Source organism: Ostrea edulis, chromosome 3 (genome assembly GCF_947568905.1).
Source record: "Ostrea edulis chromosome 3, xbOstEdul1.1, whole genome shotgun sequence".
NCBI classification, from domain to species: Eukaryota; Metazoa; Mollusca; class Bivalvia; order Ostreida; family Ostreidae; genus Ostrea; species Ostrea edulis.
In genome coordinates this window covers 84,950,511-84,968,177 of record NC_079166.1, presented here as the reverse complement: position 1 = coordinate 84,968,177, position 17,667 = coordinate 84,950,511, and the positions used below count along the sequence as shown (strand labels likewise).

At 35.1% G+C, this 17,667-nt stretch overlaps 2 protein-coding genes and 1 long non-coding RNA gene across 3 annotated transcripts in view; 2 read left to right on the top strand and 1 right to left on the bottom strand.

Annotated features, from left to right (window-relative positions):
* The window catches only part of LOC125673012 (uncharacterized), a 1,263,960-nt gene that overhangs the window by 67,780 nt on the left and 1,178,513 nt on the right, over positions 1–17,667 (bottom strand). The window lies entirely within an intron of this gene.
* On the top strand, positions 6,482–8,810 carry LOC130053660 (uncharacterized). Its single transcript, XM_056161040.1, has 5 exons — positions 6,482–6,735; positions 6,993–7,085; positions 8,368–8,426; positions 8,474–8,551; positions 8,722–8,810. The coding sequence occupies exons 1-5, from the start codon at positions 6,557–6,559 to the stop codon at positions 8,808–8,810; spliced, it is 498 nt and encodes a 165-aa protein (XP_056017015.1). The 5' UTR covers positions 6,482–6,556.
* Positions 8,888–11,686, top strand: LOC130052949 (uncharacterized). Its single transcript, XR_008801328.1, has 3 exons — positions 8,888–8,949; positions 10,631–10,707; positions 11,101–11,686. It is a non-coding gene; the product is annotated as an uncharacterized LOC130052949 (long non-coding RNA).

The following is a 17,667-nucleotide window of genomic DNA, read 5'->3' as shown; positions in this document are numbered from 1 at the left end:
AAATACATAGGTCATCAAACTTTTTAAGATGCGAAATGCACATAAACAGAATCATATATCATCATCAGAAAATCGCAGTTTTCCTTAAACAGTGTTATAAAAATTTCATACAAATTGGTTATGACAATATGATAGCATTCATAACAATTTCATGAAACTGTATCTTTACAAAAATATTCAAAATGTCTGTAAAAAATAAAGGAAATCTATCGCACAATAGACTCCATAGAGCAATTAATAAAAACAGAGTTATTGCCCTTGGATTCAATATTTTAAAACATATCATTGATTATTCATCTATAACTTAGACTTTTGAAATAGTTTATTTTTAACAATATTTTTTACAATACTTATCAGATAAGACTTCGACAAAATTTATGTTCCTATCATGCATAACTCTAAATAAATCATTGATTTTGCCTTGATGACATCACAGGAGGGTGGAATTATTTTAAAGCTGTTTTAGTTGTAATAACTTATATAAGTAATGTTCAAGTGATGGTTATTGATGGCCATATGTTCTTATATCATGTTAAATTTTATGATCAAAGTATATCCTATAGACATCTTGTCATGTAACTGAATAAGGAGTTCAGAGGTCAAGGGTCAAGGTACAACAGAGCTTCAATCTAAGTTTCATATATTTTTATTGTGACACAATACCTTAAAATTTAGTGTCCTCATATAGTTTTCATATTCTACAAACATGTAGTTGTTCATTAGAATATCAAGAATTTTGAGATACAAATTAATTATGAACGTTTTGCCTGTTTGTTCTTGATCACTTTCATTGTGATGTGATATCATTAGAATAACAATTTTGAGATACATATTTGTTATGGGCATCTGCACATTTGTTTGTTCTTCATCTCTGCCGTTGTGACTCGATACCTTGAACATTTTTCAACAAAAAGCTTTTTTATTGTGTACAATTTGAAAGGTAGTTGACCATTAAAGAAAAGTACCTATAGTTTTTTGGGGGTCATATGGTCAAAGGTCAAGGTCACAGCAGATCATTCCACCAAGTTTACTACACTTAGAGGTTTTATATCTTTTGCAAACTTCTAATAAATGAGTTTTCTGTGTACCTATATCCTAACATGGACAAATTAATTCTGTCATCCTTATTTACTCGATTGTTTTCTGTGATGTGTCGTTAAGGGGGTTGTGACTGTATATTTGATGTTTTATACGATGTGTCATTAAGGGGGTTGTGACTTTAAATTTGATGTTTTATATGATGTGACATTAAGGGGGTAGTGACTGTATATTTGATGTTTTATATGATGTGTCAGTAAGGGGGTTGTGACTGTATATTTGATTGTTTTCTGTGAGGTGTCATTAAAGGGGTTGTGACTGTATATTTGATTTTCTGTGAGGTGTCATTAAGGGGGTTCTGACTGTATATTTGATGTTTTATATGATGTGTCATTAAGGGGGTTGTGACTGTATATTTGATGTTTTATATGATGTGTCATTAAGGGGGTTGTGACTGTATATTTGATTGTTTTTTGTGAGGTATCATTAAAGGGGTTGTGACTGTATATTTGATTTTCTGTGAGGTGTCATTAAGGGGGTTCTGACTGTATATTTGATGTTTTATATGATGTGTCATTAAGGGGGTTGTGAATGTATATCTGATTTTTTTATGATGTGTCATTAAGGGGGTTGTGACTGTATATTTTCAGAACAACTCCGTCAAGCAATGGATGTTGATGCAGCAGCGATGATGGAAATACAACTAGCTCTTTATGTATTCCACGAAGCTGTAAGTGTGCTCATTGTCATCATGTTGTGTGAAATGTCATCACATTGTGTGAATTGTCACGTGTGAATTGTCATGTGTGAATTGCCATCACATTGTGTGAATTGTCATCACGTTGTGTGAATTGTCATCACATTGTGTGAATTGTCACGTTGTGTGAATTGTCACATTGTGTGAATTGTCATCACATTGTGTGAATTGTCACATTGTGTGAATTGTTACATTGTGTGAATTGTCATCACAGTGTGTGAATTATCATCACATTGTGTGAATTGTCACATTGTGTGAATTGTCATCACATTGTGTAAATCGTCACGTTGTGTGAATTGTCATCATGCTGTGTGAATTGTCATCACATTGTGTGATTTGTCACATTGTGTGAATTGTCACGTTGTGTGAATTGTCATCACATTCTGTTAATTGTCACATTATGTGAATAGTCACATTGTGTGAATTGTCACATGTGAATTGTCACATTGTTGTAGGAAGAACCTCTAGATTACAATTTTGTTATCAGAGACATTATCAATCTTCTCATTTTTTTTGTAGGAAATATTACATAATCAATCCTTCTAGTGTTGTGAGAAGAACTTGTAAATTACTTGTCTTTTATGAAAGTTTGTCATTTTACTGAATCCAGGTTTATCCTCACCTTTTTCATTCAATGAATTGTAATTTTAATGTGTGTCATTATGGATATTTTATCGTATATTTTTATTGTATCATTGTTAATATTTGTGGATTGTATTTTGATCATTTAGATTGAGATTGTGTGAGTTGATTTTAATTCTTTGAATTTCAGGTCAGTAAGCATTTGAAAAGTCACAGCATTCAGCCTCACTGGATGTTTGCCCTGGACAATTTACTTCGGGTGGCGGTGACAGAAGCCATCATGATCTTATCTCCTGGTCAGTCACACATCTTTAAAGTCAGAAGTCATTATATGTAACATGTCAGAAAGATTAAAGGGAAAGGCAACCCTAACCACACTGTTCTTTTTATACGCCCGTCTTAAGACGGGACGTATTATGGTATGGCGTTCCTCTCCGTCCGTCTGTCCGTCCGTCTGTTAGCTTTTTCGTGTCCGACCCGTAACTTAAATACTACAAGGCCTAGAATCATCAAACTTTGTCTGTAGATACATCTTGGGTAGAAGGTGTGTCACACATTAAAACTAGGTCACTGTGACTTTTCATTAAGAAGATATCCATCTGTCCGTCCGTCTGTTAGCTTTCTCGTGTCCGACCCGTAACTTAAATACTACAAGGCCTAGAATCATCAAACTTTGTCTGTAGATACATCTTGGGTAGAAGGTGTGTCGCACATTAAAACCAGGTCACTGTGCTTTTCATTAAGAAGATATGGCCATATATGGCAAAAATGTGTCCAGCTCATAACTTGAAAACTATTAGACCTAGAATCACCAAAATTGGTCAACTAATGCATCTTAGGTAGAAGGTGTGTCGCATCCTACTTTAAGTTCACTGTGACATTTAATTAAGGTGATATAAAAATGTTTTAATGGGTACAATCTATACTGTTAACAATATGTGACGGGCGTATCATGTGCCGTGGCGGTGCACTTTTTATGAATAAAGTATTACTTACTGATATTGTAGATGACAGTGTTTAACAACAAACATCTTTGCTAAACAGTTAAATCAATATAAACCTATCATATATTTTAAATTACCCGCCGCTAAGAGAGCGACCATTGAAGTTTGATTCATGACATTACACCGTCAGTTCCGGTTTATTTCACAGCAGCACTATAAATATGACAAATCACGAACAGAGGCGTATTGATTTCAGCCCGTTCTTTCGCAAGAAGAAATTAAGAAAACGAAGACGTTTTATTGAGTCGCAGACCAGACAGACAGTACACATTCTTCATACAAGTTTCTCGAACCTCAACTCGTCGTTATACACAAATGATGGATCCACAATTTTACATAGTCTTTTCTTTACAGATGACTTGGTTGAGTCAAGAATTTCGAGAAAACTTTTTTCACACCTCCCCTTCGCATTAGTGTAATTCGCTGCTTAACAAGAAGGCATCAACCTATTCATTTGTAAAACCTACCACATGCACATCTTTAATGATCTTAGAATCTCATCAAAACCAGAACAGATGGTGTGACGTCAAAATTATTGATTTTTGTGGTTTTGAATACGAAAGAGTTCCACATCATGGCAGCCTCTATAGATAGCAGGAATTTCAATTTTCAACGTTTTCAAATTAGCACTGAAACTTATCTATGCCGTATATAAATAAAATAGTATAACAAATCTTATCATATAATTAGTCCTATCATTTATTATGGGTTGCCTTCCCCTTTAAGCTTTGAAAAGGGCAGGCAATAAGTATTTGTACTATGTCACAGGTCATCTGACGTCCTAAGTGTCATCTAAGTCTAAAAGCATATGATGTCATAAGTCATGCAATGTTATAATGTAAAAAAATGACACACATTGTGGATATCTGTTAATGTTTATTGGAATGTTGTATGACTGTAGTAGTCGCATATCGAACACTATACAAACATATACCAGATTATAAACTCATGAAACACCGGACAAACACATATACCAGATTATAAACTCATGAAACACTGGACAAACACATACCAGATTATAAACTCATGAAACACTGGACAAACATATACCAGATTATAAACTCATGAAACACCAAACAAACACATATACCAGATTATAAACTCATGAATCACTGGACAAACACATACCAGATTATAAACTCATGAATCACTGGACAAACACATATACCAGATTATAAACTCATGAAACACTGGACAAACACATATACCAGATTATAAACTCATGAAACACTGAACAAACATATACCAGATTATAAACTCATGAAACACCATACAAACATACACCAGATTATAAATTCTAGAAACACTGTACAAAAATATACCAGATTATAAACTCATGAAACACTGGACAAATATATACCAGATTATAAACTCATGAAACACCATACAAACATATACCAGATTATAAACTCATGAAACACCGGACAAACATACACCAGATTATAAACTCATGAAACACAAGAAAAGCACATAATTAATACTGGAATTAAGGAATGAATTTATTATGATGCAAAAGTTTTCCGTCTTTTTTTTTCTCGTGGTATACCTCCATCCAACGAAAAAATAATAAATTCATTCCTTATCATTTAATATTTTAAAACATTGAGTTTATGTGATAAAACATTATTTGTTTGGAGTTGAATTAACGAATTATTCTTGGACTACATTCTATGTCATTTCGAGATGGTTGTACACTGTAGTAATTTGTGAATACACAACTTTAAAAAAAAAACTAAATCCGGTAGGCCTAACTGTTGTTTACTGTTGAGCAAACGGGTTTCTTGTGGACTGAAGAATTCCAGTCTTAAAAGGATAAGTTAGAGATAAGACCTGTTGAGAGAAAATTGCAGGAATTTTGTTGAGTGGAACTGAAATTCAGTGCAAAGTTCGATGTCGGTACTAACGGAAAGCGTGGGACACGTGCATACATGTAATCATGACGTGGGATGCTAGGTAGGGTTCTCTTGAGGGTTGTCACGACTTCCAGGTGGACAAGTGAGTGTTACAGAGGGTTTTTGGAGTTTTATCAGTGAATTCCTAAGGCTGTGACAGCTGTTGTATTGTCGTATGGAAGCCTCGTTTCGGTGTCCACTCATATACATATGTTTTGTTGTTGTCATAAACATATTATGCCAGAGTTCGAAACCATAGTCGTTAAGCCCGGGCTACGATATTACAGTATCTCTGAGGCAGTGTGCGGAGTATCTGGTATCTGGGTTTGTGACATGAAGGAAATTGTCGCAAGGTGCAACCTGGACTATTGTCATCCCCTGTTGAATACATTTAACTCTCAGCCTGGAATTGCAGAAGCAGACGTATATTGTTTGGGGGGGGGGGGTGTCCTCAAATAGCCATGTTTATTTCATTTTGAATAGTTAATTATTATTTATATTTGATATTTGTTTGTTTTTGTTTAATAAATTGATATAGATCAATATAACTGTTAAGGTCTTCTTTTCAGGATTCCCAAATCTTCATATAAATATGAAGCATCCAGAGGAATCCCCAACATTCCAATAGAAAGTAGTTCCTGCCATTTATTTCTTTTTTTCGTTGGATACAATATTCCAATAATTTTTCAACCAATGAAAAATCGTGTAGCATGTAAAATTAAATGATGATAAAGTCATAAAATGCTAGAAAAACATAAAACACAAAACATGTATGCCTGAAACATAAAATCTTAAAACACTGGAGAAACATGTATACCTGAACATAAAATCATAAAACACTATACCCCGATCCAGGACCTGAGTTTAAATAAGATTAGGGTATGCCTCGATTGACAATGGTTTTCTTGGGGTGAAAATAGTCAATATTACCCTCAACTACATACATTATTTATGTATCATTATTAACTATAGAATTGATAGTGAATATACCTGTTGGAAAATTATACATTTCATTGTTTTCGTAACAAAGGAGTTCAAGAGAAACATGTAGGCTAACTGACATACGTTTCATTTTATCACTCTGGTAGATGATAGAGTGAATATTGTATGTTTCATGTCATCACTCTGGTAGATGATAGAGTGAATATTGTATGTTTCATTTTATCACTCTGGTAGATGATACAGTGAATATTGTATGTTTCCTTTTATCACTCTGGTAGATGATAGAGTGAATATTGTATGTTTCATGTCATCACTGTGGTAGATCTTTGAGCTAATATGGTATGTTTCATTTCATAACTCTGGTAGATCTTGGAGCTAATATTGCTGGAGGAAAGGAAGAGGAAGTAGAAACGTCTGGAGTTCCGTCCACAAACTCGGGTAAATCAGCAGCACTGTACTGGAGTTCTGCTGTCAATGAATTACAGCACCAACTAGAGAGTATACAGGACGAAAACATGCAGTAAGTTACCATAGTTACAAGGTGAAAATGTCGATGAATGTGGAAACATTTCTCTCTGTGTTGAAGGATACAATTACATAATGTGGATAGTATAGAGTTTTATTTAAAATATTTACTCTCGTAGAAGTTAACACCCCCACCCCCCAAAAAATAAATAAGAAAGATTGTTTGAATTGTATTTGTTATGAATGTTGTCTTTTAGTACTAATCAATAGAAAACAGGAGACTACTGTTCACCCAGATCTTGCATTTCTTAGGTTGCTACAACAACTGGTGGATGTTAACAGAATTTATGGTGATGTTCTGCGCAAGACCATCGAGGAAAAGAAAACTCACTTAGAAAATATGCAGTAAGTTAGACTTAAGTTAGGACTTAATAGAATTCATTGTGTGTTTCCCATGCTTGACTAAATCCTAGATGGATGGGAGTTTATGCTACATGTACGTGTTTGTGCAGCCAGTAATGATTTCTTTTGCAACAGAAAGAGGGACTTGTAATGCAAACTTAAAAGTCACATTTCATAAAGAGGGGGATATTGAAGTAATCAAGATTGTGATTCAGGGGAGACAATATACTGATAACAGTTGTTTTTATTCTCCCCGAATTTTTTTTGGAGGAGAAATGTTCGGAGGAACATAATTTTATAGTCACAGTTGCGTTTGTCCCCCCGTTCATCTGAGCTGTCTCATATCTCCTAAACATTTCATTAGAAATTAATCACACATATTCCTTGGGGACAGGGACTTGTGGACCAAAGTCATTTTGGAAAGGTCAAGGTCATTCAGAACCTGTACTTTTTATAAGGAAAAATTTCCTTATTTCAACAGTTGGGGAACAGGTGTTGGTCATATATCACACAAATAAGTAAAACTTGAAACAGGCAGGTTGCTTTCAGACAAATGTCACACAAAGTTATTTTGTAAAATTCTACACCCCTCAACATATACCTTGTATATAAAACACTTCATTTCAACCAATTGAATTCCGTGGAGATCCGGGTTAGAATAGATCCTCAGTACCCCTTGCTTGTCGTAAGAGTCGACTAAATGGGGCGGTCCTTTGGACGAGACCGCAAAAACCGAGGTCCCGTACGTGTGCCACGATAAAGATCCCTCCCTGCTCAAAGGCCATAAGCGCCGAGGATAGGCCTAAATTTTGCACCCCTTCACCAGCATTGGTGATGTCTCCATGAGTGAAATATTCTCGAGAGGGATGTTAAACAATATTCAATCAATCAACCAATTGAATATGTCAAATTAACAGGTATTGATCATTGTGCGAGTTGTCTGTCATATGAAGTAGTTCATTGGTTAGATGAAGTTCCGAAAGCATCCATCAGTTTTATTGATATTCTTGTTGTTACATAGTAAATGATATATAATTAATAAACTTAAATGTTTCAGTGAAATGCCTGTACTTTGTGCATTTAATGATTTACGTGTATATCACCCTAACCCTGAATCTCGAACAATGTCTTGGACATTACATACAGAGTATTTATATTTCACACATTTATACCGAGTACTGAAGTCTCCAACCCTGACTCATAAACACATCGCTTATATTTAGAGTGGTCACATCACTGTACATTACTTTTCTAGAAGGATAATTTAATGCTGATTTCATTGTAGAGCGCTGACCTCAATAAACAGTGTATCGTCTGTCACTGCCAACAGTGTCAGAGGCAGAGGTGAGATTTAATATGTCAATAAAGTGTATCTCTGTTATTGTCAACAGTATCAGAGGCAGAGGTGAGATTTAGTCTGTCAATAAACAGTGTATCGTCTGTCACTGCCAACAGTATCAGAGACAGAGGTGAGATTTAGTCTGTCAATAAACAGTGTATCGTCTGTCACTGCCAACAGTATCAGAGGTGAGATTTAATCTGTCAGTAAACATTGAATCGTCTGTCATTGCCAACTGTATCAGAGGTAGAGGTGAGATTTAATCTGTCAATAAACTGTATCATCTGTCACTGCCAACAGTATCAGAAGCAGAGGTGAGATTTAATGTGTCGGTAAACATTGTATCGTCTGTCACTGCCAACAGTATCAGAGGCAGAGGTGAGATTTAATCTGTCCATAGTTCTTTTTTATCAACATCTGCTTCATGCTTTTAAACCAATTTCAGTTCCGTCCATTCATGAGCCATCTGATGAGGCCTTGGTCATATGGCTACGTGACAGGAAGTTTGACGAGGACATCATTGATACGGTAATAGTCACATTAATAGCATCTTGTCATTGATACGGTAATTGTCACATTAATAACGTCATGTCATTGATACGGTTATTGTCACGTTAATAACGTCATGTCATTGATACGGTAATAGTCGCATTGATAGCATCTTGTCATTGATATGGTAATTGTCACATTGATAACGTAATGTCATTGATACGGTAATTGTCACATTAATAACACAGTAAATGTCATGTCATTGATACGGCAATTGTCACATTAATAGCGTCATGTGATTGATACGGTAATAGTCACATTAATAGCATCTTGTCATTGATACGGTAATTGTCACATTAATAACGTAATGTCATTGATACGGTAATTGTCACATTAATAACACAGTAAATGTCATGTCATTGATACGGCAATTGTCACATTAATAGCGTCATGTGATTGATACTGTAATAGTCAAATTAAAAGCATCTTGTCATTGATACGGTAATTGTCACATTAATAACGTAATGTCATTGATACGGTAATTGTCACATTAATAACACAGTAAATGTCATGTCATTGATACGGCAATTGTCACATTAATAGCGTCATGACATTGATACGGTGATTGTCACTTTAATAACGTCATGTCATTGATACGGTAATTGTCAGATTAATAACGTCATGTCATTGATACGGTAATTGTCAGATTGATAACGTCATCTGATTGATACGATAATTATGATGTATTGTGTTGTATTAATTCCTTCATCCGTGAACCTGTTTTAAGGGTCATATAAATACACACAATTAAAACAGGCAGGTCTTGGTAATTATGATAGAGTTTGATGTGAGTGATTGTGATGAGACTAAGACCCACTGTACCTTCATATTGACCATTGAGTGACCAAGGGGAAGATCAGCTGATTATTCTGAAATTTCTCTGTCTCGTCTAACTCCACATTTTAAAATGCTGTGCGATAAGAAATGAGATTTAGTAACCTGAGGTTTAGGGGTAGGAAAACTCAGTGATTTCCTTTTATGAATCTATAAGAATGTGCTGAAGGAATTTAAGCATATATTAAAGAAAATTCTTAGGATTTTTATGCATACATGTATGACATCTGGGGTTTAGGGGAACTGAGACTTGTGGTGACTTACAGTGTAGGTAAGAAAATGGAGAAATTATAACCTTGGATTTATGAATAGAAAAACTGAGATGTTGTAACCTGGGATTTAGGGGTAGGAAAACTGAAATGTTGTGATCTGAGATTTAGGGGTAGGAAAACTGAGATGTAACCTGGGATCTAGGGGTAGGAAAGCTTGAGATGTTGTGATCTGGGATTTAGGGGTAGGAAAACTGAGATGCTGTGATCTGGGATTTAGGAGTAGGAAAACTGAGATGCTGTGATCTGGGATTTATGAATAGGAAAACTGAGATGTTGTGATCTGGGATTTAGGGGTAGGAAAACTGAGATGCTGTGATCTGAGATTTAGGGGTAGGAAAACTGAGATGTAACCTGGGATCTAGGGGTAGGAAAGCTTGAGATGTTGTGATCTGGGATTTAGGGGTAGGAAAACTGAGATGCTGTGATCTGGGATTTAGGAGTAGGAAAACTGAGATGTTGTAACCGGGGATCTAGGGATAAGAAAACTTGAGATGCTGTGATGTCGGTTGAAGGGATAGGAAAACTGAAGATGTAGTGCTCTCCTTTGCTTGCAGATAACACGGGAGCAGTTTGTGTTGAATGATCTCCTGGAGATAGTGCGCTATGAAGACTTACAAAGACTAGGACTCAGGTCTGCATTTCTGTTTTACATTATGAGGATTTAAAGAGTCTGTATTTCTGTTTTACATTATGAGGATTTACAGAGTCTGTATTTCTGTTTTATGTTATAACGATTTACAGAGTCTGTATTATTTGATGTTAATGATGCCTTACAGAATCTGTTTTACTGTTTTATGTTATGAGGATTTACAGAGTCTGTATTTCTGTTTTACGTTATGAGGAATTACATAGTCTTTTTTCTGTTATTATCTTACTGTTTATGTTATGATGATGTAATGTAGATTGAAGTTTATACGTAAATAATTTGAAGTGGCAGTTTTTGCTGTTCTGATGGACTACAATTTTAATTTCGATCTTCGTCCTTTGATGTTTCTGAAGTAACTTGACCTTTGGCCTTTTACAGGGGTGGTGTTTTGTGCCGATTGTGGCGGGTGATACAAAGTCACAGGAAAGACCATGGCCTGGAAAAAAGGTCATCAGACAGGTAACAGGTCAAAGGTCACCAGACCAGGAGGTCACCGATGAAGACACAAATCCTGCCCAACAGACAGGTGTTGTTTCGTCAGTCCTTTCACTCAAGTGTGTCTCCCACAATTCCATTGTACAGGATGTGACATACAATGGTCAGACATTGTAACTCAAAGGAGGATATGTGATAGCAGGCTTCTGGTCATGTTGAGACATCTCACAGAGAGATATGTGTCACATGACAGTCACATGACCCATTATCTGCCTTGTCACAGTTTACTGCCCATGGGCTTGTGTTATACGACTGTGTTTACAGATATATATGGAAGTTTAGAGCATTTCATATTCCACCTTGTATCCCCATTGTTGTTTGAAACTTTTCATTCACTACTTTCACATTATCCCCAAGATGTTTGTTGTCTGTGATGTTACTGTGATGTTTAAGTGATTGAGAAAGCATTTTGATTCTGTGATCGGGATGATGTGAATAAATGGATCTTGTTTAACGTGAGTGACATATCATAAAAATTAAACCGTTTAGTGATTTTTTTTAGAACTGATATGGGGTGTTTTAGATTGCTTCAGTTTATGTTGATCATATCTATCGGTTTTAAAGCTTTTTTATCCTCGCTTTTATATCTGACTGTTATGATGTGAAGTTTTTATTGATATTTTATGAATGGTTATATAATTTTGTGAGATTTTTATTAGGGTTTTTGCTCTGTTTTTGTGTCAGTTGCATAGCTTGATTGACACACATGTATATTTCTGTCTGTGTTGTAACACTGATCAGGCCGGCTGTCTGGAATTAAATATGAACAATAATTCGTCTGATTTGCATTGTCCCATCTTGTAGTCAAGGAGATGTCGACTACATGGAAATGTCGAGTAAAGGTATCAAAGACACTTTAACAATGTTTACACAAATTTTGATTGAAATAGAATGTAAATGTGGTTTGGGACTCCCTACCAGTTCCTGATACTTATGTCAATATATGCATAGCTGTAATGGTTTGTGAATATGAACTCTGTATCTATTAACTGAAGTCAATATATGTCATTGAATAACTGTTAATGACCAATAACCACCATAGTTCTGGTCATTCTGACGTTTGATACACGCAGTGACATATACCGTGTGACCAGCATGGCTGACCTGTTGTAATATTTTGACCAACATTTTCCACTGTTTTCTGTCTCTGTCAGTGAAAATAGTTTGTATTATATATAGGTATACATATATCATAAGTTTGGTACAAAGGATGTGGTCTTACATTGGGAGAGTTGACATTCTTTTATTTGTATACTGAAATCAGATAGAAAAAAATCTTCAGTAAAATGGCTAAACAAATTGTCTCAAGATTGTATGTCACCATAGGCATTGACATACATGTAATAAAGAACTCTCACTGATACGGCTATGAGCCCGATGCCTAGGTCAAAATGTATGGCACATTATGCAAACCTGGCAATGTCTCTACATAATTGATAATGTTTCGAATGATTTATTGATGACACGGTACGATTTCAATCTTTGATTAAATGGTAGCATACATTTTTTTAGTTAAGATATATTGTTTACCCTTTCAAAATCTGCAAACTCACTTTTTTATATGTGAAGGTATTTTTGGGAATCTTTTAAAGTATTTGAAAATAATTTTGTGACTATACAACATGCATGATATCATTGCATTAATTAAATTTCCCATCATTTATAAAACATGAATATCGCACAGTGTCATATTGCCTTTTTCTACTCAATATGTGCATAACAAATTTCCATTTTTTTTGTGGTGACAAAGTTTCTTATTTGTAGTTTTGAAGAATTTCACGAAGTGATTACTATATGTGTACTTTTTTTTAGCGTAATTAAAATTTGGTGCAGTTGGAGCTTAATATGCACTGTTTGATTTGAGTATGATTTAACACTTCTTCTGTAAATGATAATGAATATAACAGGATTTCTTATATCAGCCCTTTTCCATCACCACCAAACCCACTAAAATTTGAATATCACTAAACTAAGTACACGTGCTCGTGCAATATCTTTCTAACACCCATTTGTGAAAAGTTTTTTTTTCCTCTGATGAATGTGATATTACAATAATTTGTAGGAAACTTCGTTTTAATTCTGATTCCTCGTTTTCCGTTTAATTTTTTTTCCATTTGATGAAATTGAAGATATATTCGCCCTTTTCAACTATAGCGATGATGTCCTTTCTTTTGACCATGTTTAACCCTATATGGATATAAAACATGGTTAGGGTATTAAAATGATATTTATAGAACTATGGAAATGTAGGGCAGAACAAAGATTAAATATCTTAGTGGTGCTTATTTAACTTCTTTTTTTTTCAAATGGAGTTAGGTTCCATTTCACCCAAGCTCCCAATAGTTATCGAAGGCATGTGTTTGGAGTCTGTAATTAAAGATTATTTTTTGTGAATGTAATTTCCAAAATTGTGCAACGATTCTTATCCCATTTAATTCCCAAAATCCTAAACTTCTGTAGAATCCACCTTCCTTCCAAACTAAAAGACAGATTGATTTAGTTAAATTTAAGACCCTTTTCAATAAATCAAATGTTTTTCAGAGTGTAATAAAAATGAAGTACAGCGCTATTATTGTGTCGCCTGTGTTACGCAGTGGCGACATATAGGGATCACTATCCATCGTCTTGCGTCGTCGTCTGGCGTCGTCGTCGTCACAAAAAAATTCTGTCACAGTTTTCTCAAGAACCACATGGGGCAACTCCCTGATATTTGGCACAGAGCATCAGTGTGGCCAACTGTATTGTGTAAGACATTTTCGAATCTGTCGTTTATCAACTTCCTGTTTGTCGGGACTTAGAATTTTTTACAGCAAAAAAATTTCTCTCACAGTTTTCTCAAGAACCACATGGGACAACTCCCTGATATTTGGCACAGGGCATCAGTGTGGCCAACTGTATTGTGTAAGATATTTTCGAATATGTCGCTTATCAACTTCCTGTTTGCCGGGACTTAGAATTTTTTACAGCAAAAAAATTTCTGTCACAGTTTACTCAAAAACCACATGGGGCAACTCCCTGATATTTGGCACAGAGCATCAGTGTGGCCAACTGTATTGTGTAAGACATTTTCGAATCTGTTGCTTATCAACTTCCTGTTTGCCGGAACTTAGAATTTTTTACAGCAAAAAAATTTCTGTCACAGTTTTCTCAAGAACCACATGGGGCAACTCCCTGATATTTGGCACAGAGCATCAGTGTGGCCAACTGTATTGTGTAAGACATTTTCGAATCTGTTGCTTATCAACTTCCTGTTTAGTGACAAAAACCATTTCAATAATTTACTTTTTCAACATTATACGTGATATATTACATATAGAATGAACTAGCAGGCGACACATGTCTTCCGGGGAAGACTTAATACTGCGTGTTAAATCATGTAACAGTCAAGTATTTTCGCCAATAAACTGTCCCATTGAACATTTGTATTTACATACATTTTCAAGCGGTTTCCTATTGTTCTAGATACAGTCAACATCCTCAGAACTATTACTCTTGTGTATTGCACGCTGTGGAATATTTCATATAATATTGTACAGGTATCACTATCTAGTTTTACTTATATATATGTGTGTAGACAATGACACTTGTTCTACATCACATAAAGAAACATAATTTGCATTACATACAGAAAGAAATACAATGTACATTGTCTACAGAAATACAATTTACATTGTGTACAAAAATAACATTGTCTATAGAAACACAATTTGCATTACATACAGAAAGAAATACAATTTGCATTGCCTACAGAAACACAATTTGCATTGCCTACATAAATATAATTTACATTTTCTACAGAAATATAATTTACATTGCATACAATTTACAACACGTACAGATGTATAATTTACATTACAGCCAGATGTACAAACTGTTAAAACATACTCCAGGATCTATATCTAATCTAGTATTGATTTAAGTTCCATGAACTATCCCTAGATAGGGCTGCAGTAGATGTCCCCCACTTCCATTAGATATATGTAAGAATACTCTCCAACAGAAACAGACTGACATAACTGATTATACAGTCAACTACATTTATAGTGAAGTCACTTATCCGTAACTATATGTTATATTGAAATCGCTTAATATGTGTAACTGTTATATTGAGGTTAAATCCCCAGTAAAGCTGTTTATATAGTCCGACATTTGGTATATTGAACCTTGCATGAAAAGGTGAAGATAACGAACAGTGATCAATCTGTGGATGGGATGAACAATTCATTTCCGGAGTAGACTGTACATGACAACTTTTTAATAACTAATTCTAAAATTATGTGAGCAAGCTGACTCGAGAGAGAGTTGTGGCCAGGGAGACTTTATCTTTCCTTTCCCGGTGATTTAGTAGTAGGTATAAAGATCATAGTTTAATTTAAAAATGAATATTGTTGGTTTGGTTTGGAATTAATCACAGGGGTCAATGGTCAATCTGCTGTGCTTGATGAATATGTACTGACTTTATTGCGTGATAAGTTATGTAAGAACTATGTAAACAGAGGACATTGTCAATGCTGTTGATGTAAATGTTGAGTGTGATTGGAAGGTGTAAAGTGTTACTGATGTGATATGTAACGTTGGTATTGCTGGTGCAAACTCTGCTCAAACTTACAATGTCTAATAATTAATCTGTTTATTAGAATAGTTAATGATAGGTAGGGATTCATCGCCAGTTTTAGTGAAAGTTTCTTGTAAGCCATTTCACCAAACCTCCATGAAGGTGTACTGTTAGATGATATATGTTTTTATTTGCCGGAATAAAATTATATGTGTAATTATTTGTCATTTCAAAGTTATTTACAACATTATGTTGTTTCAGTCCGTTAATATGGCGGATCATTTTATTATGTTTGGGAGTGAAGATATTGATTTCTGTTAATGATAAGACAGTTTTAAGATGATGTATGCATTTATGTATTTGAACAAATTATCTAAACTTTACGATTTGATCCCCAGTTTATGTTTGTTGCTACTTTTGTTTTGTTTAGAGTGGGATGGGCAGGGATTAATCATGATATCATTGTGCTCGATAATGTAATAAAATCAAGAATGAGTTAATCGTGGAGTTGTGTTAATTGTTTCCCTTCCTTTGGTAAGACATGCATTGTGTCGGCACGTTTGGTCGTTTTTGCACGTTTGGTCGCCGACGATCATTCGTGCCGCTCGTTTGGTCGCCGGCGACCATTCGTGCCGCACGTATCGTTGCCGAGCGACAGAACGTGCCGTGGGGGTGGGCACGATTGGTCGCCAATTTTAGGCCATACCCGAACACGAATGGTTGCCACCGAAGCCCCAACTCCAAAACCCCAACTTTGCTTTTTTTTTTCTCCTCGGCATCTATTCCCCTTCCTTCTCTTCCTCCCTTTTAATCTCCTCCAAATTCTTCATCAATTTCTTCCGGTTTGATCAAACCGAACGAGTATTTTGAATTGCCAAATTATAGCTATAAGTGAGATATGGCGCTTTCTAATACCCTTCGATTAACAATCGTATACTAATGGACGCTCCCTAGAAAGAATCACAGCACATCTTATTCAGATTCGAAACAGCTCTTTAAATCTTCGACATGTTTCAAGTGTGCAGATAATATAGGGTCTAATTTTGCATTTCATAAATGTGGTGTAAAAGGGTAGGCCTACAAGAGGAGAGAGTGCACGAAAAATGGCATGGATATACCCACAAAACTAGTATTCCTCCATAGACGCCTACTCTTCAACAAGTCAGAGCTATCCCCGAGCTGCCCCTACAATCATCCCATGTAATCTTTCTATCTCACATACACTCACATTCTCTCTCTCCTCTCTCTCTTTAAGAGATAGTGGCTCTATTTTGGGAGAACGAATTTCATGTATGAAAAGTGCTTCATACATGTACCTATGAAGTTGCAAATTTATAGATGTGCTTACTCCATCTGTTCAATTTGATTCGTACTTTGTAAAAGTACCAATTCTGTAGCTATTTTGTACATTTTACTTCATGCTTATCGCTAGTGCAGTAGTTGGCTTAAATTCTTTGTTTTGATAGTACTGATGGATTCTTTTTACAATAAGTTAACATGATAAGTGGTAAAGTGCTGTTCATGAATATTATGTTCACTAAAATTAAAACTGCACTGCCCAGGCAATGTTGTTTATGCCGAATTCAGAGATTTCATTTTCTTATCAAACCATAGCAAATGGTAGTACATGTATTATCATCGGCTAAATTCATATTGTATTCATAATCAGAATAAATGTTTTGGTACATTCTTGAAAGACACAGTTCGTCATATTTCTACTACGTGATAAACATCGAACTCTAGAACAATCTAGGTCACATATTTCACTTAAGTCCAAGTATTACAGAACAATATGATACTTTATTTATGAGATATCTTATAAAAATATAAGATATTTTATAAAGTTTAAAAAATATCTTCTAAAACATATAAGATATCTTATATATTTTACAAGA

Bases quoted from the DNA above. Each gene is read 5' to 3' on its own strand.
- LOC130053660 (XM_056161040.1), top strand. From the start codon at position 6,557: ATGTTTCATTTCATAACTCTGGTAGATCTTGGAGCTAATATTGCTGGA. The intron at 8,427-8,473 runs GTGAGATTTAAT...TATTGTCAACAG, and splicing joins CAACAGTGTCAGAGGCAGAG to TATCAGAGGCAGAGGTGAGA. The intron at 8,552-8,721 runs GTGAGATTTAGT...CACTGCCAACAG, and splicing joins CAACAGTATCAGAGACAGAG to TATCAGAAGCAGAGGTGAGA.